The sequence below is a fragment of the Alternaria ethzedia genome (genome assembly GCF_023757985.1).
Source record: "Alternaria ethzedia strain BMP 0044 chromosome Unknown scaffold_16, whole genome shotgun sequence".
In the NCBI taxonomy this organism is placed as follows: Eukaryota; Fungi; Ascomycota; class Dothideomycetes; order Pleosporales; family Pleosporaceae; genus Alternaria; species Alternaria ethzedia.
Window position 1 is genome coordinate 39,541 of NW_026056209.1, and position 24,692 is coordinate 64,232.

The 24,692-nt window shown below is 54.6% G+C and overlaps 6 protein-coding genes across 6 annotated transcripts; 4 read left to right on the forward strand and 2 right to left on the reverse strand.

Moving 5' to 3' along the window:
- Window positions 1-472: 472 nt before the first annotated feature.
- On the forward strand, window positions 473-5,956 carry J4E87_006538 (uncharacterized protein; the record flags this gene model as incomplete). Its single annotated transcript, XM_049378143.1, has 1 exon — window positions 473-5,956. The coding sequence occupies one exon, from the start codon at window positions 473-475 to the stop codon at window positions 5,954-5,956; it is 5,484 nt and encodes a 1,827-aa protein (XP_049231947.1).
- Window positions 5,957-7,134: 1,178 nt separating this feature from the next.
- J4E87_006539 (uncharacterized protein) lies at window positions 7,135-8,740 on the forward strand (the record flags this gene model as incomplete). The annotated part of the gene is made up of 2 exons (XM_049378144.1): window positions 7,135-7,751; window positions 7,804-8,740. The coding sequence occupies 2 exons, from the start codon at window positions 7,135-7,137 to the stop codon at window positions 8,738-8,740; spliced, it is 1,554 nt and encodes a 517-aa protein (XP_049231948.1).
- Window positions 8,741-9,118: 378 nt separating this feature from the next.
- J4E87_006540 (uncharacterized protein) lies at window positions 9,119-13,567 on the forward strand (the record flags this gene model as incomplete). Its single annotated transcript, XM_049378145.1, has 1 exon — window positions 9,119-13,567. The coding sequence occupies one exon, from the start codon at window positions 9,119-9,121 to the stop codon at window positions 13,565-13,567; it is 4,449 nt and encodes a 1,482-aa protein (XP_049231949.1).
- Window positions 13,568-15,701: 2,134 nt separating this feature from the next.
- J4E87_006541 (uncharacterized protein) lies at window positions 15,702-17,681 on the reverse strand (the record flags this gene model as incomplete). Its single annotated transcript, XM_049378146.1, has 2 exons — window positions 15,702-17,226; window positions 17,275-17,681. The coding sequence occupies 2 exons, from the start codon at window positions 17,679-17,681 to the stop codon at window positions 15,702-15,704; spliced, it is 1,932 nt and encodes a 643-aa protein (XP_049231950.1).
- A 1,114-nt stretch (window positions 17,682-18,795) lies between these two features.
- On the reverse strand, window positions 18,796-19,380 carry J4E87_006542 (uncharacterized protein; the record flags this gene model as incomplete). Its single annotated transcript, XM_049378147.1, has 1 exon — window positions 18,796-19,380. The coding sequence occupies one exon, from the start codon at window positions 19,378-19,380 to the stop codon at window positions 18,796-18,798; it is 585 nt and encodes a 194-aa protein (XP_049231951.1).
- A 3,891-nt stretch (window positions 19,381-23,271) lies between these two features.
- Window positions 23,272-24,093, forward strand: J4E87_006543 (uncharacterized protein; the record flags this gene model as incomplete). Its single annotated transcript, XM_049378148.1, has 1 exon — window positions 23,272-24,093. One exon carries the CDS (start codon window positions 23,272-23,274, stop codon window positions 24,091-24,093), a length of 822 nt encoding a protein of 273 aa, XP_049231952.1.
- Window positions 24,094-24,692: the final 599 nt, after the last annotated feature.

Below are 24,692 nucleotides of genomic sequence, written 5' to 3' on the forward strand. Positions count from 1 at the left end.
ACAGCTGGCCAGATCGCTTTCCCACCCTTCCTGCCAGATTACCTACGATGCGCCCGGGGATCGCCTCCGATATTTGATTCTCGCTGCCTTCCTGGACGAAGATCGCGTCTTTCGCAGTTGTGCGACACGCAGAGCCCATGCTCTTCTGCTTCTATAGAGGTACGTCGCCATGTTCTCGGTCTCTGACGTAGAAAGGGATGGCGATTACGCCTCTTGCGGGTCGCGTTCAAGTCACCGCTGCGACTTCCTTTCACGCTCAGTCATATGCACTTGCGTTTACACAAACTCCTCTCTCCTGCATAATTCTCCTCAGTTTGCATATTTTGTCCCACGAGGCGTCTACCGTGGCATGTCAGACCTCGCTTCACCACCCCGACCGAGGCCCAACCTTCTGGCCACGGACCCCCAATTCCAGTGCTGACTGCCTGTGCAGTACTTGTAGATACCCTTTGAATTACCTAATTATCCCGTAATGGACGAAGACGGCCCCAACTTTTCCTACGCCTACGGCGGCGCGCCTCCCACCCCCTCCACAGCCTCGAACGCATCATGGAATCCCGCACTGCGCAACGAGAAGGAAGCGAGTGCACCACCTAGCGCGAAACCCACGAATCAGTTCGCACAAACCAAACCAGAGTCGTCAGAGGAAGACGACGAGGAAGAGGATGACAGTGAGGAAGCGGATGAGGAGGAGGACGATGATGAAGAATCAGATGAAGAGAGCGAGGACGAAGAGCCTCCTTCAAGGCCTGCAGCAGCTGCACCAATCGCATCGGTACCTGCAACCAAGCCCGCGCCCGAAGCAGCAGAGACCGACGAGTCTACTGCGCGCGACGACACAACACAAGCGCCACCAAGCGCAGAAGCACCTCAACATCTCGAGCCCCTGGAGGGTGGAGCAGACGGTGCCGACGATGAAGATCTAGTTAGTGCCACGCAGGCACTCAACATTACCGAATCACAAGCGACACCAGCAAAAGCCGAATCAAGTGAGGAGGAAGACTCTGATTCGGAAGACGAGAGCGAAGACTCACGACTTGCAGCGCAGATACAACGGGAGGAAAGCTCAGAGGAAAGTTCAGAAGAAGAGGCGGAACCCGAACAGCATCCCGAGGAGAACTACGAGCACCAGGGAGAGACCACAGCTCTGGAGGATGCTATGACGGATAGTGTCAAAGTGCCTTTGGTAGCAGACACGGAGGCTGATGAGTGGGGCGCGTCCGGCGACGACCCCTTCGATCTTGGTGGGAAACCACAAGAACCTCCTCTGGAGACACCCGTGGCGGAGGCTGTTGGGACGACAGTCGGAGACGACACTATCGGAAATACCACAGTAGGCGGGAATACCGGAGCCGACATCGACTGGGGCAATTCGGAAGAGCAGGAAGACTTCTTTGGTTTGGGCGCGAGCCAGCAGATCGAACCTGCGCAGGCGGTAGACCAAAGTCCTGGCGCGCATGTGGTACAGGCCGAAACAAAAGCTCCCGAAAAGAACGAGTGGGATCTGGATCTTGACCTGGACGACGACTTCTTGCCTGACCAAGAAGAAGCACCCGTCATCGAGTTGAGCGACGACGAAGGCTTCCTCGATGATGAAGCGCCAGCACCCGCACAGCAACCCACGCAAGCCGCTCCTTCAGGAACTGCAAGCCGATATGCTCCTCAAACTCCTGCAGTCGCACCCGCACTTGCCCCGGCAGCAAACCCATATGCCCCTCAGTCGCAGCCCGCGGTGGCACCAGCTTATGATGGCTTTGGACGGAATATGGCTTTCCAACAGCAACAGCAGCAGCAACCACCTCGACCACCAATGGCGAGTTCAGCGCAAAGTTTCGTAGACAAGTCGAAAGGAGGTTATGCCTCGCCATATGATCTGCCGGAAGACATCGTAACCACCCGAAAGCGACCAGCTCCTCGAACAACAGTGTCTGCTGTACAGCCAACTCCACCACCCCCGCGAACTAGCAGTATGTCTTCGAACGCGGGGCCTCCGCGGCCGCCATTGTCGTCGAGCATGTCAGTTGCTAGTCTGTCTCCACCCTCATCAGGCCACTCCATGCGGTCTCAGATGACCGGCATGCCACCACCGGCTGCACCTCCAAAACCCGCGGTCACAGCAAAATCACCATCGAGTGATTTCTTCGCCGAACTGCCTGTTACTTCCAAGCCTCGCCCATCTGGACGCTACACCCCGCAACCGAATATACCTGTTCAACCTCCAGTCAGCCATCCTCCCCCGCAACTTCCTCCAAAGGAGCGCACCGCTTCAACCTCGTCCTTACGGAATGAGTTCATCCCAGATGCTGCCAAAGTCGCTACTCCTCCTCCGTTCAGGCAACCAGAACAGTTGGCCATGTTCCCTACTCAGCCATCGGTACCTGCGCGAACAAATAGTCTTCCCGTTCCTCAGCCAGTGCAAGCGCCTCCTTCCACGAGCAGATACTCTCCCGCTCCACCTCCGTCAGGACCAGCTGCCAACTCACGGTACTCTCCTGCACCCCCAAGTGCACCAGCGGCGAACCCGCGATACTCGCCCGCGCCTCCGCCAGGACAGCCTCATGCTCGTTATCAGTCCGAGCCGCATAACAACTTGACCCGGACTCCTTCACAGCCTTTCGCGCCCCGTACTTCCAGCCCGCTAGCCTTTCACAGCATGCCTCATCAGCAGGAACAAGCCCCCGAAAACAATGCTCAATATCCTCCAAACCATCAGGTCACGCAATCGGCTGATGGAATGCCACGTCCACCATTCAGAAGCCCACTGGGTGAGGTTAGCGAGATTGAAGAGCAGGAGCCAATTCTGAGTTCGAGGCCGCCTACTGGACGGTCAGAGACGCCACCTCTAAGGAGTACACCTTCATCAGCAGTCGGCTCACCACGGAAGACCGATGGCTATGCACCAAGATACCAGCCAGCCCAGCCGGCCGTCCCACAACGCTCTCACTCACAATCTCCAACAGCGACTATGAAGCAGCCTGCATACAGTATGATGCCTTCGTCTTCAGTCTACGGCGGCCGGCCTACTGCTTCAAGCTCGGTCAACGTCATCCCCCATCGTCGACAGGCGTCAGTCAACTACGACTTCATTGTCCCCGAAGACGAGCGCTCGGCAGACCCACTCGAAAGATGGAAGGGTCATCCTGTGTTCACATGGGGCCTAGGAGGCAATGTTGTCACGAGCTTCCCTAAGCAGATTCCTCGCTACGGAGGTGGCGGATCAGCGCCGATGATGAAGAGTAGCCCTGGTGAGATTCGCATCCAGAGTGTCAAGGAGGTTCTCCCTCTGCCAGAAGACGTTGCCAAGTTCCCTGGTCCCCTCAAGGCCAAGGGCAAGAAGAAGGATGTGTCAGCATGGCTTGGCCGTAAAGTCGAAGCGCTTGAGACCCAGTCTAAGGAGCCAGGACTCGAACACACTATGAGCGAAGACGAGCTGAAGCGTGTGGATGATCGCATTCTCCTCTGGAAACTCATGCAAGCACTAGTCGATAACGATGGCAAATTGGAGGGTACTCCTGCAGAAGCCGCTGTCAAGAAGCTGCTACTACCTCCAGGTGACGAAACATCTGACGAAGCCGGTTCATACTCGACAGCAGCGGACATTGTCGGACGTTCAAGGTCTAACACCTCCAACCTGCAGGCAGAGCCCATCGATCCCCGTGCTGTTGAAGATTTGCAGGGCATGCTTGTCAAGGGTGATCGCGAGAAGGCTGTCTGGCATGCTGTCGACCAGCGCTTATGGGGCCATGCGATGCTGCTGTCTTCTACTCTCAGCAAGGACATATGGAAGCAGGTAGTCCAAGAATTCGTTCGGAAAGAAGTCAAGAAGGCCGGACGCAACAACCAGGCGCTGGCTGTATTGTACGAAGTCTTTGCTGGTAACCACGAGGACTGTATTGACGAACTGGTACCTGCTTCGGCTCGTGCCGGATTCCAGATGGTCAGCGCTGATGGTGTCGGCGCAACCCAGAACGCACTCCAGGGTCTAGACAAGTGGCGCGAGACAGTTGCGCTGATTCTAAACAACCGCAGCGAAGGTGACGCATCAGCGCTACTCTCGCTTGGAAGGCTTCTGGCTCAATACGGTCGCATTGAAGCTGCACATGTGTGCTTCATCATGGCGCGTTCGGTTTTGAAAGTCAGCGGAGTCGATGATCCGCAGGCTGATCTTGTTCTGATCAGCGCTGATCATCGTCTCAACCCTCTGGAGATGGGTGTCGAGATGGAGCCAATATTGCTGACCGAAGTGTACGAGTTCGCCCTGTCGCTGTCATCACCGAGCGGCTCGTATGTCATTCCACATTTGCAAAACTACAAACTTGCACACGCGTATCAACTCGCCGAGAATGGGTACCGGACCGACGCACAGGCATATTGCGATGCCATTGCGGCGGCAATGAAGGCTACAACTCAAGTCTCGCTATACTACAACGCTGCTTTCATCGCCAGTCTTGACGATCTGAGCAAGCGACTGTCGCAGTCTCCGAAGGATGGATCGTCATCGTGGATCTCGAAGCCTAGCATGGACAAGGTTGGAAGCTCGCTTCTATCCAAGTTCAACAGCTTCATTGCAGGAGACGACGAGGACAACACAGCCAACAAGTCTGGTGGGCCAGACGGACCTTTCGCTAAGATCGCTGGTAATAGCCCATCCCTCACGCCCTCACAATCGAGCACGGATCTCTATGGTGCAATGTCTGGCTATGGCGCGCCAACGCAACCACCTGTCCCCGGCAACTCAAGGTATGCACCATCGAACGCGTACGCGCCAAGGTCATCTTCGGAGCAGCAACGATCTCGTTATGAGCCTCAAGGTCGGCCATCGATGGAATCGAACGACAGCTTCGGCGTGCGCGCAGCATCTGACACCTACATGCCTATGACACCCACGTCAAACGTGTACAGCCCAACTCAAAATCAACTGAGCCCACCGAGTGCACGCACGGCAGCCAAGGCACAGTCGTACTCACCCCTTCGCCCGGAGTACAGCCCAGCTCAACCATCTTTCGGTAGTCCTTATATGCCCACACCACCTGTCGGAGAGCCTTCCCTGGCCCCTGCATTTGGTGGCTATCAGCCTCAAGCGAACTCAGATGAGCCGACAGCAAACGAGCTCACCTACGATCGATATGGACCTTCGTCATCCACCTTTGAGCCTCCTGCGTACCAGCCGTACAATCCGGATGAGGATGACAAGGAAGAAGACAAGCAGATATCAAAGAAGAAGTCTTTCATGGATCTTGACGACGATGACGACCTCGCTGCCCGCGCCTCGGCCTTGAAGATTAGTGGAGGCAGCAGCTCCAAATCAGACGCAGACAAAAAAGCAGACGAGGCATTCCGCAAAGCCGCCGAAGCAGACGCTCAACGCGACAAAGAAGCCACAGCAGCAAAGAAGGGAGGATGGCTGTCTGGGTGGTTTAAGAAAGATCCCAACGCCGGTCCCGGTCCCATCAAGGCCAAGCTGGGAGAAGAGAGCAGTTTCTACTACGACACAGATCTTGGCAAGTGGGTAAACAAGAAGGGCGGCGCGGCAGACACGGGTAAGCCCGCTGCAACACCACCACCTCCACGTGCTGGACCTCCCGGCGGCGGAGCTCGAAGTGCCTCAGGTAGCGCCGCACCCACACCGCCTATGGGTCCTCCCGGCGCAGGTGCACTGCGTCCACCTACCTCCAACCCCCGCTCGTCGTCGCTGCCGCCGCCAATGGGTGTGGCAGGCTCCCGCGCATCTACACCCGGCATCCCAGAATCCGACGAAGAGGGTTTCGCTGGACCCAAGCCACCTACGCTGGCTAGACCCAGCTTCGGTGCAGCATCCGGACCGCCATCACGACCGGGCACTGGTATGAGCAATGCTAGTAGTATTGACGATTTGCTCGGCGCACCTCAGGCGAGGAAGGGCCCCGCGGGTAAGAAGAAGAAGGGTGGACGCTATGTCGATGTCATGGCCAAGTAAAAATATTACGGGAAACGATCAAGATATGGAAACGGAGATAGATGACCGTTATCAGGACGCACATGTCAGGGATGAACAGCATGGTTGTCATGAAGGATTCGGGCGCGGCATACAGGTGTTCCTGCATTAGAAGGAGTAAATGCATTAGTCTCGCATCCCGAGCCCATTTCTCGGGTTAACACAATTGTACAATTATATTATCATCATACTCTGTCTTACCTTGCGCACCACCACCTCTGTATCGCAGCAATCCCGCGATATCGTGATAAACGTGTCGTGTGTCCCACCCCGGGGGGCGGCCCCAGCCTGTCCACTTTCCTCCCTCCACAAAAGATACGAAGAACGGCCTTTTGCTCGGAGCTGTTGCTGGCTGGGCGTTGACCATGTGGCCCACTGGGGGCCGATTGGGCTGGCGGTGGTCGACCCCACAAGAACGGCAAACACACCCGATTACGGAGATGACGCATGTGCCGGCTAGTTGATCGGTGACATGCGCTTTCGCGTGGTCAGTATCGCCAGGGTCTGGCGATGGTTACACGCGCTGCGCGCATGGCTATCGTGCAGGATGTTCGAAGGAGTCTTATCGTTGTCGCTTACTTGATGTGTGCTGTGGTTTATGTTGTTGGGTGGGTAGTTTCTCGGTGCCATATCAGCACAGCTAGCCAGCCCTGTCGACGCCTATCTCCCCGACTCCGACTCGTGCTGTGGAGCGAACGATTGCAGCGTCGCATTCGCAGCTGTCCCAGCTCCCAAGACCGCTAGGATTAGTATTAGTCAGTCTAGCCCTTTGGTGGGCTTGAGCCAGCTGCGGGGAATTCGGCGGCGCTCGCGTGGTCATCTTTTTATCTTGGGTTTTCGTGTTCCTTATCCTGTTGACTGATGCTATAGCCCTGCTGCCGCGCTGTTATCGCGGTGTTGTTTTGTTACTTATACTGGACGGTTCCGAGGTTGCGACATCACGATACGGTGTTTTCAGGTCGTCGCATTTCCCATCGCAGCGCTAGGATTCGAAGCGCAGTAAGAGTTGGTTTTCTGAATTGATCGTGGGATACCTGGACAACAAGGCCATCATGGCGAAGAGCGTTTCCGTCACCGAAGGCGGAGCAGGGGGAGGACAGGATGCCACACGTAGACGGGCTTCGATCAACGACCCAGGCGCCGACGCTGCCCTGGCGAAAATGGGCTACCAATCTGAACTGCCACGGAATCTGAGCATGCTGAGCGTCCTCGGCATGTCGTTTGCCATCATGGCCGTTCCATTCGGTCTCTCAACAACACTCTACATTACGCTTACGGACGGGCAATCGGTTACTGTGCTCTACGGCTGGATCCTCGTCTCCCTCATCTCGCTCGCCATCGCCGCATCCCTCGCTGAGATCTGCGCTGTTTACCCCACAGCCGGCGGCGTGTACTACTGGTCCGCCATGCTCTCCACGCGTGAATGGGCGCCTATCGCGTCATGGGTAACGGGCTGGTTGACCTTGGTTGGAAACTGGACGGTTACGCTTTCGATCAATTTCTCCGGTGGCCAACTCATCTTATCGGCTATTACGCTGTGGAACGAGGACTTTGTGCCGAACGAGTGGCAGACTGTTCTTGCGTTCTGGGCGGTCATGTTGATTTGCATGGCGATTAATATCTTCGGGGCGAAGCATCTCGATCTGATCAATAAGATTTGTATTTATTGGACGGCGACTAGTGTGGTGGTTATCATGGTTGTGTTGTTGACTATGGCGGATACGAAGAGGGATGCGGAGTTTGTGTTTGCGCATTATGATGCTAGTCAGAGTGGATGGTATGTTGTCTTGACATGGAATATGAGACGGTTGGACTAACATTACTGCTAGGCCATCAGGATGGGCTTTCTTCGTCGGTCTCCTGCAAGCTGCATACACGCTGACAGGTTACGGCATGGTCGCCGCCATGTGCGAGGAAGTCTCGAACCCGTCGCGCGAAGTCCCCAAAGCCATCGTTCTCTCCGTCGCAGCAGCCGGTGTTACAGGAGTCATCTACCTCATCCCCATTCTCTTCGTCCTCCCCGATGTCCAACTCCTCCTCGACGTCGCCAATGGCCAACCCATTGGCCTGCTCTTCAAGACCGTAACCGGCAGTGCAGGCGGCGGCTTCGGCCTCCTCTTCCTCATCCTCGGCATCCTTTTTTTCGCCGGCACAGGCGCCCTAACCGCTGCATCACGCTGCACCTATGCGTTTGCTCGCGACGGCGCCATCCCCGGTTCGCGACTCTGGGCCAAGGTAGACAAGCGCTTCGATATCCCGCTCATGGCGCTCGTCCTCTCTACAGTCGTCGACTGCCTCCTCGGCCTCATCTACTTCGGCTCCTCCGCCGCATTCAACTCCTTCACCGGCGTCGCCACCATCTGCCTCTCTACATCATACGGCATGCCCATCCTCATCTCCGTGCTGCGCGGCCGCAGAGCAGTCAAACACTCGTCCTTCTCGCTCGGCCGCTTCGGCTACGCCATCAACGTTGCTATGATTGCGTGGATCTGCCTCGCTGTCGTGCTCTTCTGTATGCCGGTTAGTCTGCCTGTTGAGCCCGCTACCATGAACTATGCAAGTGTAGTCTTTGCGGGCTTCGCGGCGATTAGTGTGGCGTGGTATTTCATTAGTGGTAGGAAGGAGTTTTCGGGCCCGCCTGTGCCGACGGATGCTGAGCCTGGGGAGGAGACTGTTGTTGCGGGGTTGGCGGTGCAGGATAGTCGGCAGGATATCGAGGGGAAGGGCGATTTGGATAAGGGTGTAGAGCATGATAAGGCGTATTGAGTGGGAGAGGGAGTGCGATGAAGGTTGATGTCCATTATTTTGAGATTGTTTGATATGTCAGACTACCTATCTAATCGAGACTCCATGAAATTCTCCTCGTTTGCGGTGAGATCTATTCAAGTTGCAGTGAAAAAGACGGTAGCTTTCCGCAGTTAGGTGAAGGGTGACGCCACAGGACGCTAAGCCACGGCTAGCGGGGGTACGCGGTTACGCGATCCACGGTTAGTCGCAAAGCACTCAACGCGACAAACACCATCTCTCCCATGGACGTGTTGCCTGCCGCTGAGACTGATGGAAATGAGGTGAGTGCTTCTCTTAGTAGTGATATTCTCTTGTCATGTCGTGTTTTTCTTATAATCTCACGTGTGCTGTGGCAGAATGAAGGAGCCGACTAACATGTGCAGCGACTGGCGACATTCCATAGTCGACCTCACCTACGATGACGACGATGCGGAAAGCGACGAGGGCCCGCTGTCCTCGTTGCCCTTGGCGACTCCCACGCCGACTCACCCTCACCTCTCCATGAGCGCGCCCTTGCCTCCACCTGCCTCATCGCGACCACCTCATCCTACGACGCGACCCGCACCTGCATACGTAAACCCATACCCTCCGCTACCTGGCACCATGCCGAAAGCGACAAATTCGGCGAGTATGGGCTCGAGTATGGGACGCCTTGGCCTTGCACCAAATACATACGTGCCGGTTCCAGGCCAGTCGGGCAAGGGGGCAAGCGACTCGCGGGCAGCAAAAAGAATCAAGACATCCGACGGCGCCTCCACGTTGTCAACACTGCCTGTGAAGCAGCCCACCCCACGCAGAGGAATACCGCCGGCAGCGCAAGCCGCGACACTGGGCAAGTACAAGCTCAACGCCTGGGCAGCGGAATCCCGTGCGGCAATACCTCCTCCAAGTACCACACCGAAGCCGAGCGCTACCAATGCCAACAAAGCTCCGTCCGTCCAAGATATCAATAAGGCGCTCAAGACAAATGGTGCGCATACACTGAATGGGGTCAGGACGAGCAGCCCACGTGCACTTCATATCGGTCGCCGGCCAGGTAGCAGCTCAGGTCCAGTCAGTGCAGCACCACCGACACGAGAGACACCGCGAACGTCACAGGCACCGGCCATTCGACAACAACAGTCCCGTGAAGCGACTGCATACAATGGAGCGAGTGCGGGCATGCCAACCAGAGGCCCAGGAAGACCGCGCAGTCGCCCTTCGCCAGGTGCAGGCAACGTCCCATCAAGGCCAAACTATTTCGCGGGTCCTGCGAAGGAGCAGATTCCAGATGAAGATGGAGATAGCGTCATGTCCGATGTCTCGTCTTCAGCAGACTCTGTACCGCAACAGCCATCGGACAGGGTAAAGAGCGGACATGCCCAACCCGGTCTCGGACCAGCAGTCGCTGCATTTCACTCATCCACCCTCCCAAAGGGCGCGAATGTACCTGCACCGCCTCCCTCTATCGGACGCAAGAAGACGATGAATCCGTTCGACACGGCACAAGACAATTACCTCATCTTTCTGAAGGAGGTTAAGCAGTTCACATGGGCGCAAATTACAGCAGAGTACAACCACGACATGCCGCACCGTCCATACGCAGCACTTCAGTCTCGGTATTCAACCTTCCTCAACAAGAGAGACCGATCTCAGGATCCCTCCACGTTGATACTACCCCCTCGGTGGGCTGCAGAAGCGACTGTTGACTGGAATGTCATCCGTAGTACCAGCGCTCCATCAAGAGGGCCGAGGAGCAACATGTCCGCTTCGCAATCTCTCCAACCTAAACGCCAGGAGCAGGCAGTGCCGAAACACCTACCAGTTCAACAGACAATCGAACACGACTACTCCTCAGGGGGAGACTCTGCACCTCGGCGAGAGCGATCGCGCCGGACACGGCGAGTCAACTATACATGGCCGAAGCAGCGGGGTGTTCCGGCAGCTGGGATCGAAGAGGAGTTTATGGAAGACAACTACGAAGCCTTCGCGGACGATTTTGGTCACGCTCGGTCAGAGACGTCTCCAGAGGACGACATTCCTCTGCCTAGTAAGGCGATCGCCGTCGACAACGAGCCGGTAGACGTTCAGTATGATGCGGATGATGCCGAAATTGGACTGGGGTTACGTTCACGTAAGACATCGCGCAAGGACACTACCAAGAGAGTGCCATATCTCAGCACGTCGCAACGTTCTTCGATGCAGAATCCACCTGCTGGGGACTGGGACCAGCTGTCTAGTCGCGGTTGGCAAGGGACTCTAGTACATGTTGACTTCAGCCCAGATGAGCTCGCTTCAGTGGAGAAAGCCATCGCGTTGACGAAGAGAACCGCAAACACAAAATCGCGACACAACACCAAAGGAAGGCAACTTCGCCAACATCTGAAGGCTTTCACAGAACCGCAGATTCTTCGATTAGTCGAGAGTCTCCTCCATCGTCTACCATGTCGCGATCGCCGCAGCATCGAAGCCTTTTTGCGGGACGCACTAGCCGGCGACGTTGCAGAAGTACCGCAAATACAGAGGCTTGCAGCTGCGCGACCTGACACAGAGATGCAATCAACCCAGAAGCAGTCCACAACATCGATCATCCGTCAACGTGAGCTAGGCCTCCAATCCAGAAGAGGCTGGCATAGTGCGTCAAATCCGCTTACCTACCAGGTCAAGAACAAGTATATGGATACCATGGGACCGGCAGCTTGCTGGACGGGCGCCTCAAGCGACATTCACACTGTTGCATGGGCGCCGGACGGTGAGCACTTTGCTGCTGGTGCTGTGGCTGTTGACGATCCAGACTCGATGCAGTACAATCGGCCGAACAACCTCCTCTTTGGTAGTGCCGTGGATGGCACAATCCATGAATTAGCAGAGCATTATAAGATTCGCGAGAAGACTGAGTCTGGCGCCAATTCAAGTCACGCCATGTTCGCCTCCCAAGACCCAAAGCTCTACACTACCGTTAGCTCGGTAGCGTTCTCGAATACCAGTCCGTACATGTACTCGTCAGGTTACGACGGACATATCGGTATTTGGAGAACAGACTTAGAGGCAACGCAGCCAATGCTAACTGCGAAGCTCAACGTAAAAGACCATATCGATATCTTGTCAGTCAACCCTGTGAAATCTGGTGTTATAGCAACGGCAGCGAAGGTCTTCAATGAGAAGGCTATAAGGGTACTCAAGATAGACGAAGCGGAGCCATGGAACTTTACCAAATCGAGCTTTCACTCAAACAAGGCTGTCGCGCGTGCAGATCTGAGAATTCTCCCTTCTGCTCTTCAATTCGAACCGACATGTGGCGGGCTTCTTCTTGCAGGCTTCGGTGCCAACCTGAAGGATACAGGCCTTGATATGACTGGCGATCTTTGCTTGTGGGATGTCGAAACGCAGACCCCATACAACATTCATGGATCCAACAAGAACATCTTCGACGTCACTTTCAATCCGAACCGCTCCATCATGCCAATGTTTGCTGCCGGCTGCGTAGCAACAGGATCCACTGTCAACCGCGGTACCCGCTCAACTGTCCGCCTCTACGACGTAAGAGATGACGTTAAGTTCACATGTCCCCTGGAGTTTGAGTGTAAAGCTCTGGATATGAACGATGTAATCTGGTGCCCACATGACGAGCGACTCATCGCAGCTGGCTGTACAGACGGAAAGGTCTATGTCTGGGATGCGCGTATGCCAGATGACCCTCTACGCGTCCTCTCTCACGGCAGCTCCCTAATGCCCCTCCAAGAAGGAATCAAGCATGAGATTACAGACACCGGCATACGGTTCTTATCGTGGGGCGAGAATGCCACTCGGCTTTACTCAGGTTCATCCGACGGTGTGGTCAAGGTCTGGGACGTTACGCGCGCGGAAGAGAACACTTTCATCAAGGATTTGGTCACCACAGATTCCGGTATCATGTCTGCAGCTTTTAGTCCAGACTATAGCAAGCTTGTCGTTGGAGAAGTCAATGGCTCAGTCAACGTACTTGAAGTCGGCAGGGACGATACCTCTATCAAGGATGCAGACAGGCTACGTTATATGCCGTACCAGGACGATGAGCAAGACGACATTCAGGATGAGGATGGCGACATCACTCGTCTAGCACCCGAGTCTGGCATTGCAGAAGCCGCCTACCTACTCCAAACGCAGCAGCTGCAACTCGCACCTATGGGAAGTCTACCAATTCGACAAGTCGTCCAGGGTGTGAACTACGCTGGTCCATTCGATGGGGGCGTCGACACGCCATATCTCCGCGAGCAGGCACTACAGTTCCAGCTCGGTCTTACAACGTCGCGAGGCCCTCAGTGTGACATCCCTGCCTGCAAGGACAACCTCAACAAGGTCACGAGCGAGGACGTCGGCGATTCGGGACGAAGCGCAGACCGTATCCCAGACGAACTGCGTCGACAATGGAAGGCTATTGACACTAAAAGCGCCATTATACCTGGCAAATCGAAGTGCACGTACTGTGCCCGCCCTGCCCGCCCGTGTACGACAGACAACAGCGACGTTGTCCTATGTGAGCGCTGCTCTTTTGCTTGCTTCCGCTGTGGCTCCGTCAACCCCATTGCTCCAGCTACCACCACACTCATTTGCGACTCCTGCGCTGGTGTCTGGGACATTGGCGTCCTCGGCTATGAGTGCGTTCAGCAGCCGTATGCTCACAACAGGCACATGCAGTTGGATGTCCCAGCGTTGAAGAGGTGGGGCGAAGAAGCCCATGCAGATCGGCAGGATGACTTCGATACGAATCACGGCGACGAGATGAATGCGCTGACTGACTACTACCTCTCTTTGGCTATCGACCGGCCGGAGAGTCCGCCGTTGTAGGAGCTGACGTTCTAGAGCCTGGCATTGAGGGGATTGGCTGTCGGGAAGAGACTTTGCAGAGGATGTGGAGATGGACACGTGTACATTATATTATGGAAATGAAGAGCGGAATAGTGGGAACAAGCGCCCGCCTATATTGAGCGGCGCTGGCGATGAATGATACCCCATGTTACCTTACTCAGTCAGGCCCTCGTTCTTTCCACATATATGGGTACCGCGTGATGATGGAGCGCATCATCATCACTTAGGAACTATACGCCTGGCGAGCCTCACTGGCAACACTAACTTGATTCTGCAGGGAAGCTCGCCATGGGATTCTCGACCAAAGGTTTTTTTTTCCGAGTCGCACGAGAACATGAAAGATCATGCCGTCGTCTTTTGACGCAGAGGAGAGCGCAGCGACATGCCTCTGATAGCTTGACGTTTGGAGTTTGTAGTCTTAGATTGGTAAGATGGTGATGTGAACGTCCTTGCAGACTGCCCAACACATACCGCCTAATGTCACGACACTGCGTCTTATGAAGTGAGTCGCTAGGTGATTTTTCGGAGGAAGAGAGACAGAGTCTTCTCCATGCGTTGTGGACATATGCATTTTAGTATTTATAGAAGAGGACGGGGCGAGATCTTCTCCACATAAAGCAGGCAGGTAGTATTTTTAGGATATCGGGGAATAGGAAGGCGAGGTCTTTTCATCGAAAACCCAGCTTCAAGTTTCAGGAATTGGGCGAAAGAAGGAGGGAGACGTTCTCCATGCGTTCTGCCGCTGTGCGATTTTAGAATTTAGAAAAGAGAGGAGGCGATGCTCTCTCCATGTGGTACTGTATTTCCCATTTTGGTAATGTGGTAAGAAGTAGATGCAAGGAAGAACAGAGAACAGCAAGATAGCGAAAGCTCTCATAGCTGCTTTCTCGCTGCGCTGTGCCGAGACGGTCATACCACAAATGGTGTACTTTTTAAAGTCGACGCAGCGAGCAGCATGCAAACAGCAAGGCACTTTTTTTGGTTTTCTGTTCGTTCGCAGAGGCCCGCTCGCAAACATGAGTGTGGGGCTAGACTTTTTAGGTCCAGCGTTCATGTCCTTGGCGCTCTTGCGTTTTGCAGACGAAGCGATCCAAGATATTTGAAGCTGGAAGGAAGCAAAGGTCATTCGCACGCGCTTTACGAGTTTTGTAAAGGGTTCTCTGAGTTTTGTGGAAGAAGGCGCAGAAGCGACCACATGGAAGAATGTTCGGCAGTCTTTCTGGGAGGCGACACCCATGACAATTGCTCGCTGCTTTTTTGAAGTAAATCACCAGCAGTATGGTGAAGAAGTGAGGAGGAAGAGTGCGTGGAAAGGTTGCTTTTATATCGAGCAAAGCCTGGAACGGAACAACACCGATACATCCGTAGTGCATTTCGAGAGACGTTCTACGCCGAGAATGGCGTGGTCAGAACATGATAGCACGCATTGCTTGTTTGTGGAGAGAGGGAAAAGCCGACATGAAACAACTTTTGTAGCTTTTTCAGTCCTGCGTCTTTTTGCCGAGAGTTTTGCAGAGGAGAGTGGAGTCGAGCGCGGCGAACATGCACCAGGGTATTTTCTGTTTTTGACGCTCGGGGTCTCCATGATTGAGCGGCTCATTTGTTTTGGAAAATGGTACTTGTGGGTGTGAGTGTATAAGAGTGATGGAGCGAGCAGTGCAGCTTAATATACTCGTCATAGTAGCGGCTATAATGCGCATCGATGGTGTTCACATCGAAGACATGTCATGAGCTTTTCAGTACGATAGCGAAGCCGAGAACTGATGAGCGGCAGTTTCGTCCGCCATTGTGAGAACAGCCCGTCGAATGTACACTTTTCGCACGCCTTGTGAGACATGATCTCTGCCTCCAGAGTTTTTGATGGACATGTGTTTGTGGTTTTGATATTCTAGGATATTGGTGGGCCAAAGAGATGTGCTGTAAGATAAATATGTCCCCGGGCATAAGTGAGCCATGAAGAACATTCGCGAGGTTTTGAGTATGTGAACAAAGAATTCGGAGAATGAGCTCATGTTGGTGTTTTCGAAAGCCCAATTCTCATAATGAACCGAGAACGGTTTTTGGAATGCGAGAGTAGAATTTATGAGTAAGGAAGGCTTCCCCATAGGTCAATTTATATACGACTTCTAGCAAGCGCATCGGCCGCCTCGTCCTTGGCATACGTAACATCCACGCCCTTCATTCCATCCTCCTCTCTCCAATCATTCAGGATCTTAATAAACGCCGGACTTCCATACCCAAACGTCGCATTCCTCTTCTCCCTCTCACTATCTTTGCCTTCGTTGTTGTAGTACCCGGGCGTGCACTCCTTGAGGAAGTCACCCCGGATCGCCGTCCCATCAACAATCGTTTTCGTCCATGCCTCCTCCGCATCTTGCATCGGCTCCACAGTCCTGATGCCCCGCTTCTTGCACTCCGAGATGATGTACGCATAATGAATCGCCTGCTCGTTAGTGACGTGCATGAAGTTCGGCGTAAGAGCCGCTTGCACGATCTGGACGAAGAGGCAGTTGGGAAAGTTGCGCGTTCCCCATGCATGCAGTGTCTGTGCACCATCAGCCCACTTCTCGGTTATGGTCTGATTGTCGCGGCCGTAGATCTCGATGCCGGTTTTGTGCGACCATTCGTTTGCGAGCTCGAAACCAGTGGCGTAGATGAGGCAGTCGAGTTCGTATTCTTGGCCGTTGGCTACGACGCCGGTGGGGGTGAGGTGGTCAACACCTTTGCCTTTCGTATCGACGAGCGTGACGTTAGGACGGTTGAACGTCGGTAGATACTCATCGTGGAAGCAGGGGCGCTTGCAGAATTGGTTGTACCATGGTTTCAGAGCGTCGGCTGTTTCTTTGTCTTTCACAATCTCGTCGGTTCGATCGCGGATAGCGTTCATCTTCTTGAAGTCTGCGATTTGTCGCTTAGCTGCAGCTTCGACGGGGTTGTTTGGGTCGATGCCGGCGGTGATTAGAGACCGGATGATGTCTGTCCATCGATCGGATACCATGTCTTCTTTCTCGTAGCCGCCGTTGACGATGTTGTCAAAGTTGTCCATGCGCTTCTTCTGCCATCCTTTCTGGAGCGATTGTGCCCATGCCTCGTCCGTCGGGCGATTGCCACGAACGTCGATCGAAGAGGGCGTACGTTGGAAGACGTAGAGCTGCTTTGCCCACTCACCCAGATGAGGCACAATCTGAACGGCTGTCGCGCCTGTACCGATGATACCCACACGCTTGTCTTTGAGTTTGAGCAGGTTCCCCGATGCGTCGCCGCCCGTGTAGGCATAGTCCCAGCGCGAGGAGTGGAATGAATGGCCTTTGAAGTCTTCAATGCCTTTCAAGCCGGGAAACTTGGGTCGATGAAGAGGACCAGCGGCGGGGATCACGAATCGTGACTTGATCTTGTCGCCGCGCGCTGTGTGCGTAGTCCATTTTCCTTCTTCTTCGTTCCATCGCATCTCTTTACTTTCGGTCTGGAAGAGAGCTCGCGAGTAAAGGTCGTATTTTTCGCCAATCATACGTGAGTGTCTGAGAAGCTCTTTGGCACGAGCATACTTCTCCGTAGGCATGTATCCGACTTCTTCTAGCAGGGGCATGTAGATGTAGGATTCGATGTCGCATTGCGCCCCGGGATACCTATTCCAATACCTCCCTCGCTGTTAGTAAATGAATCGCATGCTGTTCAACAAAACATACCATGTTCCACCAAAGTCCCCAGCCTTCTCGATGATCCTAAAGTCTGTGATGCCAGCCTCAATCAACCGCACGGCGCAGACCTGAGCACCGTAACCACCACCGATGATTACCACCTCCGTCTCTTCTTCAATAGGCTCGCGCTGAAACCCCGGCTCGACCCAAGGATCGTCCAAGTAGTGTGATAAGCTGCCATCGAGGAGTATATATTGCTCTACACCTTCGTCTCGTGCTAAACGTCGATCACGCTCTTGAAGGTATTTTGCTTGGAGCGCTGTCGGGTCAAAAGGCAGCTCGTCTTTGTTTGCTATCTCTCCGGTCTTGATATCGACAGTAGACTTGGGAGCCTCTGCCTCGGTAAGAGGTACCTCATCTATCGGAGCTGCTGCGATCGGACCTTTCGTCGTCATTTTGCGTTTAGGTGGAGGAAACTCGATGCTGTCACTTTAGTCCAGGTTTTGGGTTTGCTTAAGGAGCCCAGTACATCAACAATCGTATGGTAGACGTCGAAAGAAATACAGGTCGATGTAGCCGCGGCAACCCCTCTCGCAACAGCTTCCCCACTCCACCATCGCTTCAGTAGGCTCGCAACGAGACTGATTATCTGCCCGCGGATGCAAGTTGCCCCGTCTGCTGATACTACTAATCATATGCATGTCGAGCGAATGCAGCCACCAGCCATGTTGAGCGTTACTGCTAGCCCGAATGGTAAGGGGCGTTTTAGAGGACAAAGGTTCGGGGTAGATTTGTTCGTTCGGTGCAGATGTGGGGTAACTGGAGACTGATCTGCGGTCGTCGACTAAGCTCAGTCGAGTCGTAACAGGCATCAGGTACCGCAGTATCGGGTAATGTTTCGAAGTTCGATGACAAGACCGAGTTGAAGAGTATCTGGTGAAGCGCATCGGTATTCGTCTTCCTCTGCGCCCCTGACGCGCGGCTCTGTCACCCGGTTGGCGCGTACAGGAGATCTAGACTCGAACCATCTACTCCTCCCCAAAGCTAACACTGTATCGTGCGTTTCTCTGCATCCATACTCACTCGATGAAACATCACCATAATGGGGGCTGAGATGAAGTTGGGCACGAAAATGCATGACGTGGTCTTCGCGCTAACGGACTCGCTTATCCCCATGGCCATGCCCTGGCAGCAGCCCCGGAGCGCACCACCTGGCACAACTCGGCCAAAATCAAATGTGCAACTCGTATCGTGCGACGCGTCCCCGCCACGAATGCGACAGGCACAGCCCTGGTATCAGTAAGCGCCCGTTACCACGACGAACGATACAGAGCCGACGTCAAGATATACCGCCATCGCAATCATCACGATAAACAATACACAGAGCAAATGTGTCAACCAAGACTTCGTAGAAGCGTAACGTGTTTCATTGAATCATCCAAAGTCGTAACCAAATCGTAACCCAAGGTATATCCCATATCCCATCCCTAGTTTATGTATAAAGAACGTAAGAAGTAATCATAAAAAGAGCTGGAGAAGTAATCGTAAAGTGCGCGGCACCAGGGCTATCTAAGCCTCGCCGTTGATCTGCATGCGTCCAGCAACGCTTCTCTTGATCTGTTCCTCGCCAGAGCAGACCTTCATGTACAGGTCGGGGCTAGTGCCCAGGGTCTTGGGGCACATGAAGACGGGCTCGGCGATCTTAAGCTTCTGCAGAGGCTGGTCGACGTAGTAGATCTGCGAAGGGCAGTATGTTCCAGCTTCGCAGTCGATCTTGCCGCAGCTATCGTCGCTGGCATCCATGGCGAGGCCCTCGTCGTGGCCAGGGCAGTTGGACGCAGACTCGCCATTGGCGCAGTCGACGAAAGAGATGTCGTACCAGAGCTGACCCGCGGCGATGGAGTACTCGAATTGCGTGTGGTGGCCAGCGAGGAGGTTCTCGGTCTTGCTGACCTTCATGGAAGTGCTGGTACCAATGTAGGGCTCGCTGTGGGTGGTACGCGAAGGGATGCGGACCGCTGTGGGCACACCGTGTCCGGTAGAGATCGACCAGACCCAGATGTCGTAGCTGCAGCGGTTGGCGATGATGGCGTTGCCAGCAAGGGCAAGACTAGCCTGGAGTGCCGCGATGGCGAAGGTGAATTTGGAAAGCATGTTGTTGATTGAGAGGGTCTGTAACGGTGTTGTTTGAAGATGTTCTTTGTTGGCGACACAAGGGAGTGTGGCGAAGTTTCTTTATAGAGACTGTGTGTTGTTGATGGAGTGATGAATGAGTGGAGGTCCAGACCGTCAATTGAACAAGAGAGGGAAGTTTGGAAAGAATGTGATAAAGCTGTCGAAGCTTGACTGTGATGTGACAAGGAGTGTGTGTAGATCAAGAACAAAAGAGGGTGAACGTCGACTTTAAACACATGGGAATTCAAAGTGGGCCCACGGCGTAGTCCAGCTCTTTATCATACCTACATCCGTTACCGAACAAGTATGAGCCGCCAAGGCCCAACAGGCCTGCCAGGCACACCAATCATACACTGATACATTCAGGGCAGAACAAAGCGTCTCCGAGTCATCCGGCGGTAACTGCAGATTTTTCGTCCCGCAGAGGTGTTTTCAGCGCTGTCTGTGGAGACGGGGGTATGGGTTCTGGTTGGTCGGATTGCCTAATTGGGCGGCGCATACCTCAGCGCCCTGAATATGATGTAAGGAACTGTCTAGGCTCGGATGGAACACAGTTTCGGTCGTTGCTTTTTCTTTAGCCGATCCTGAAAGATAGGTGCCTTGGTCTACACTTCCAAGGCTTTGTTGCTGCGAATAGCTACTCCACTCCAAGGTACGCCCTTCGCGAGGGTCAATCAGAATGTAGCGTGGCTATACTCACACGAATAACAGCCATCAGTGGCGCTTTTTGTTATCTAGCATACTCACAGAGACGCAGTCATCTAGATGAATGCGGGTGGAGCTTGGAATAGTCTATGGGAATGCAAGGCACGGCGGATGCGCACCAATCGGTGAACGGCTAATAAGCAGACAGCGACGTGGTGAAGCCGAAAGCTAGTAGTGAAGTCGCATAGGCTAGAACGTCTTAGTGTAGGATCATGGAGTAAGATGACGATTGATCGATCGAGCACCCAATCCACCCGCATGGAAGAAGAAGCAGACTGCGTGAAGACTCAGGCTGGGAATATGTGAACGCGTGTATGTGAAGCGGCATACGACGCTCAACATGAGAACGCCCAGTGTTTCGCGCTCGACATGGCGGCGTGCCAGGTTCAATTTCATTCGTCACCCGAGCAAGGTGTGAAGGCCTCCGTGGACGTTCTTTATGATTGCCGCCAAGCCGCCATCTGGATCAGGCATCGCCTACGTTTTTGAGTTCGGGAGGCAAGAAGTGATCTCCCGTCTTCCCATGACTTCATCCTGTTTAGGTGACATGTCACTTTGCTTCTGCCTTATCTGACCGTAGTGCTTTTGGATTTGCTCGCTAAATCCTGATGTTTGTGCCAGCTGGGTGGAAAAGTACAGCAAGCTGCATGAGCTGTCAGATGACGTCGTGACCGCCATCCAGGGAGAGACACCGGACCGCCGACGTGTCTGCTGGAAGACTAACCGGCCGAGACAGTTGGCAGGCAGAGGTTTTCGTGGCTCACACGTGTTTCGTTCGCGCTACTGCAGGATTTTCGCGGTTGAGGCAGTTCTCCGCCGGTGCTACGGGCTGCATGTGAAAATCGGCGCGATGGTACCTGACGGTTAGTCCGGCACACCGGGATGAAGGATCTTCTTCAACAGCCGGGTTGACAGGAGCCACGACGACGTCCCGGTGACCTAGAGCAGCGAGTTCTGCTGACGTCCAGGTCGTCAGCACGCTCGCGCCACGTCGGCCAGCTATCTAATCGATAGCAGATAGGAAGATTGCCGACCTCCACGTTTCAGGCACGAAGGAGTTCGACGATCAACAGCGCATGCGTCAGCATCGTGCATACGCGCGAGAGAACACCTTGCAGGGCTGGCCCTATCAGGCGCGGCGACGGAGGGCGCGTTGCGACTGGGCTAAAAAGTGTGTGGATGAAGAGTTCGACTAGCATGCAGTCGAAAGCCGAAAAGAAACCACGTACCGTACTCGGAGTACAGCCGACAGCGGGGCGACAGCCACCTCAAAACCTGATGACGGGCCGGGTATACCAAACGCCGTTGATGCTGTGGGTCTGCGGCAGTATTCAACGAAGACAAACCTGAGCCGCCTCCGCGAAATTGCACGGTGGCCACGCAAGACGGCTGCTTGCCGCCAGCACACGGCGACACATCATGACAAACGGCGAGCGCGTCCAGACCAAAATCGACGTTTCACTTAATCGCGAGGCCTGAGGCACGGCAGGCCTTCGGTGCTTCATCTTGAGTGAGATGAGGTTGAAAGAAACAATCTGGTGCCGCAACGGGTCGAAGATTAAACAGTGCTGGGTCACCTTGCTACAACCCCTCATTATCACTACCATTAATTTTACGACATCCTAGCTGTGTCGCGTGCTTGGGTCGAGAGATGACGTTGAATTTTGATCTCGGCTGCTGGCTGATTACCTGGTGGGCGGCTCGGGCACAGTCCTTGGAGGGTCGCTGACCATGCGGTGTACCGGATCCACGTCAAGAGACGAGATCTCGTCGCTGCCCAGGTGTACCAGTGCGCTAACACGTGGCGACCGTCCACGCGGAAGATCGATGGCAGATGGTGACACTGAAGGTGGAGCCAAGTCGAGTGTCATGAAGCGCCACTGACTCTGGCAGTTATCGTCACATCCACACGATCGCCTGCAACGGCGGAAGGATGTTGCGACAACGGGCGGCAGTCAGGCTTCCCCTCTACTTCTACCTTGTTGGGCGGCGCGATAGAAACGGGATCTCCAAATATCCCACGATTCGCTGTTTCACGATGACCTCTCCCGTCCGAGTAGAAATCCTTCGGCGGCTCCACTCTGCGAACGGCCTTCTAGAGTCTCGACTCTTCCCTCGGACAGCGATGGACGTCGCACGGACGCGTGAATCGCTCGCCATGTGCGATACGAGCGAAAGGGCCAGCAGATGCTGTGGCACAAGAGCTGAAACTAAGGCGGACTGTAGTTGTGCAACTATTCGGACTACCTTTCACAAGAGGTTTCTCACAGAGCCGGGTCAGACCAAGCTGTACCCTGGGCTAAGAAAAACATCTGAAACCGTACCTGGTCCGAACGATTATAACAGCCAATGGGACAGCGGCGCACTTCGAGATATCTTTACGTTTTGCCGCTCTCGACTTAGCTCTCCGCTTAATTTTCCGAAGTGGGCGTTTGATGAGCTGTCCCTTGCGCAAGCCCAATGATCGTCTGTGTTTACCCCTGACGCTTGTCACATCTGGACCGTACCAACGAAATCCGAGTCGAAGCGCCAGAGTGCACGACAATCAACGACGGATAGACAAACAAAGCTTTATTGATTGCCGCGCACAATCGCAGTGAAGCACAAAGGGTTTGGAAGGGATATAACTACCGAGACATTCATTACATGCGATCCGACAGCAACCAATGCGAATACGTAGGGCTGCAGACTCCAAAACCTGGCCTACGGTGACTGTCACTGAGCAAGAGACGAAATGAAAGGATGCAAGCGGTCTACCAAGGGCTTGGTTGGGACGAGGATTGCGCTTGAGAGCCTCTAGCTCCAGGCACAGGTAAATCTGCGGAGGACGGGGCCGTGGGCGGAAATGTGATGGCGCTCGCGTTTAATTTCCTGGCCCATGTCAGCTGCACAACGCCCGTTTCCTGCTTAGCGTCAAGTTGTATAAATGTAGTTTATCCCCTCTGCCTTCCTCTACTACCCCAGGTCTGCGACTTCCAGGTTCGACATCCAGTCATTCACTCTCTACACAGTCAATCTTTGACACCACGTTCTCTACCGCCCTTCGGCACAAACACGCTCACTTCGCATCTGTAACCAAAAAACAATTCGACCGTCGAACCTTACCTGTCAACTCAAGTCCAGCTCCTATCCTTTACTAAATCAACCAACACGAAATCAATCAACATGCGCTACTCGACCGCCTTCTCCGCCGCCATTCTGGCTGGCTCTGCGCTCGCCGCTCCCTCCTACGGTGGTTACGGCAGCCAGCACAAGCACGTCAAGAACGTCCACGTCGTCGTTGAGACTGTCGTAAAGACTGTCTACGTCACCGAGGGCTACGAGATCCCCAAGCCTACCAGCTCTTCCGTCAGCGCTGCGTACGAGGCCCCGGCCAAGAACACCATGCCCGCCTACGCTCCCGTCAAGCCCACCAGCACTGCCGTCTACGCTCCTCCCCCTCCCCCTGCGCCCACCAGCGAGGCGCCCAAGCCCACCACCACCATGGTCTACCAGCCCGCTCCCCAGAAGCCCACCACCTACGACGCTCCTCCTCCCCCTGCTCCCACCAGCGAGGCTCCCAAGCCAACCACCACCCCCGCTGCTCCCGCTCCCGCTCCTTCCAGCGGTGGATACATGGGCATTGTCGAGGAGGCGCGTGCCAAGCTCGGCATGAAGTCTCTCGAGTGCGACTCCAAGCTCGAGTCCAACGCCATGAACGTCGTTGTTGAGGGCAACGGTGTCATGAAGCACAAGCTTAACCCCGGCACTTACGGCCAGGTTCTTGCCCCCGGCAAGCCCGACATGGAGTCCTTCGACCACGTCTTCTACGGTGGATGGCTCTGCGAGATCCCCAGCCTGCCCGGTCTTGAGGATGTCTGCGGCAGCGCGTCCAAGGGCTGGAACTACGAGGGTCAGACCGGCCACGCTGAGATCCTCACCTCCGACCAGTACACCAAGATTGGTTGTGCTAACCACGAGGGTATCTGGTGCTGCGACCTTGCATAAGCAAGTCACAACACACGTCATGAGGGTGTATGGGGGTTACAATTCTTCTACTGTAGATGACAGGGCGGCTTGGAGATCAAACTCGCGACGCGTGCTTTCGCGCTGGTTGGAAACATATTCTTTTCTTCTGTATCTTACGGTACCAAACCTCTTTATTTTCCCTGCTCATTTTTTAGGGGAGCGCCTCTTTACTCTGTTGCCAAATTACAGATCCACGAATTCATGACCCGAAGCCCTTGCCTTTCTGTTTTGCCCATGTGACAACGCTGAACGAACATTTGCCTATCACTCCCACCCTGCGACGATCACTCTTAACACGACTACTAACAATATAATCCGCCAGCGATCTTCGCTTCTTTGACACGCCTCGTACCTGAACACGAGCTGAGCGAGCGCACGGCAGCCAAAGAAAGAAGGTGACAGACGCGAGCCAGCACGAACCCGGGCGGCTGCGGAGATGACCCCGTAAGCACTCAGGGCTCAGGCACACTTCGTGTTCTGTGCCTGCCAAGGGGGCGTGGCGCGTTCTTGGGCGGCTTTGCCAGACTGCCGCGCCGCTTCGTCACTCAACCACAGAAGGCAGTGTGTGCCCCCAAATC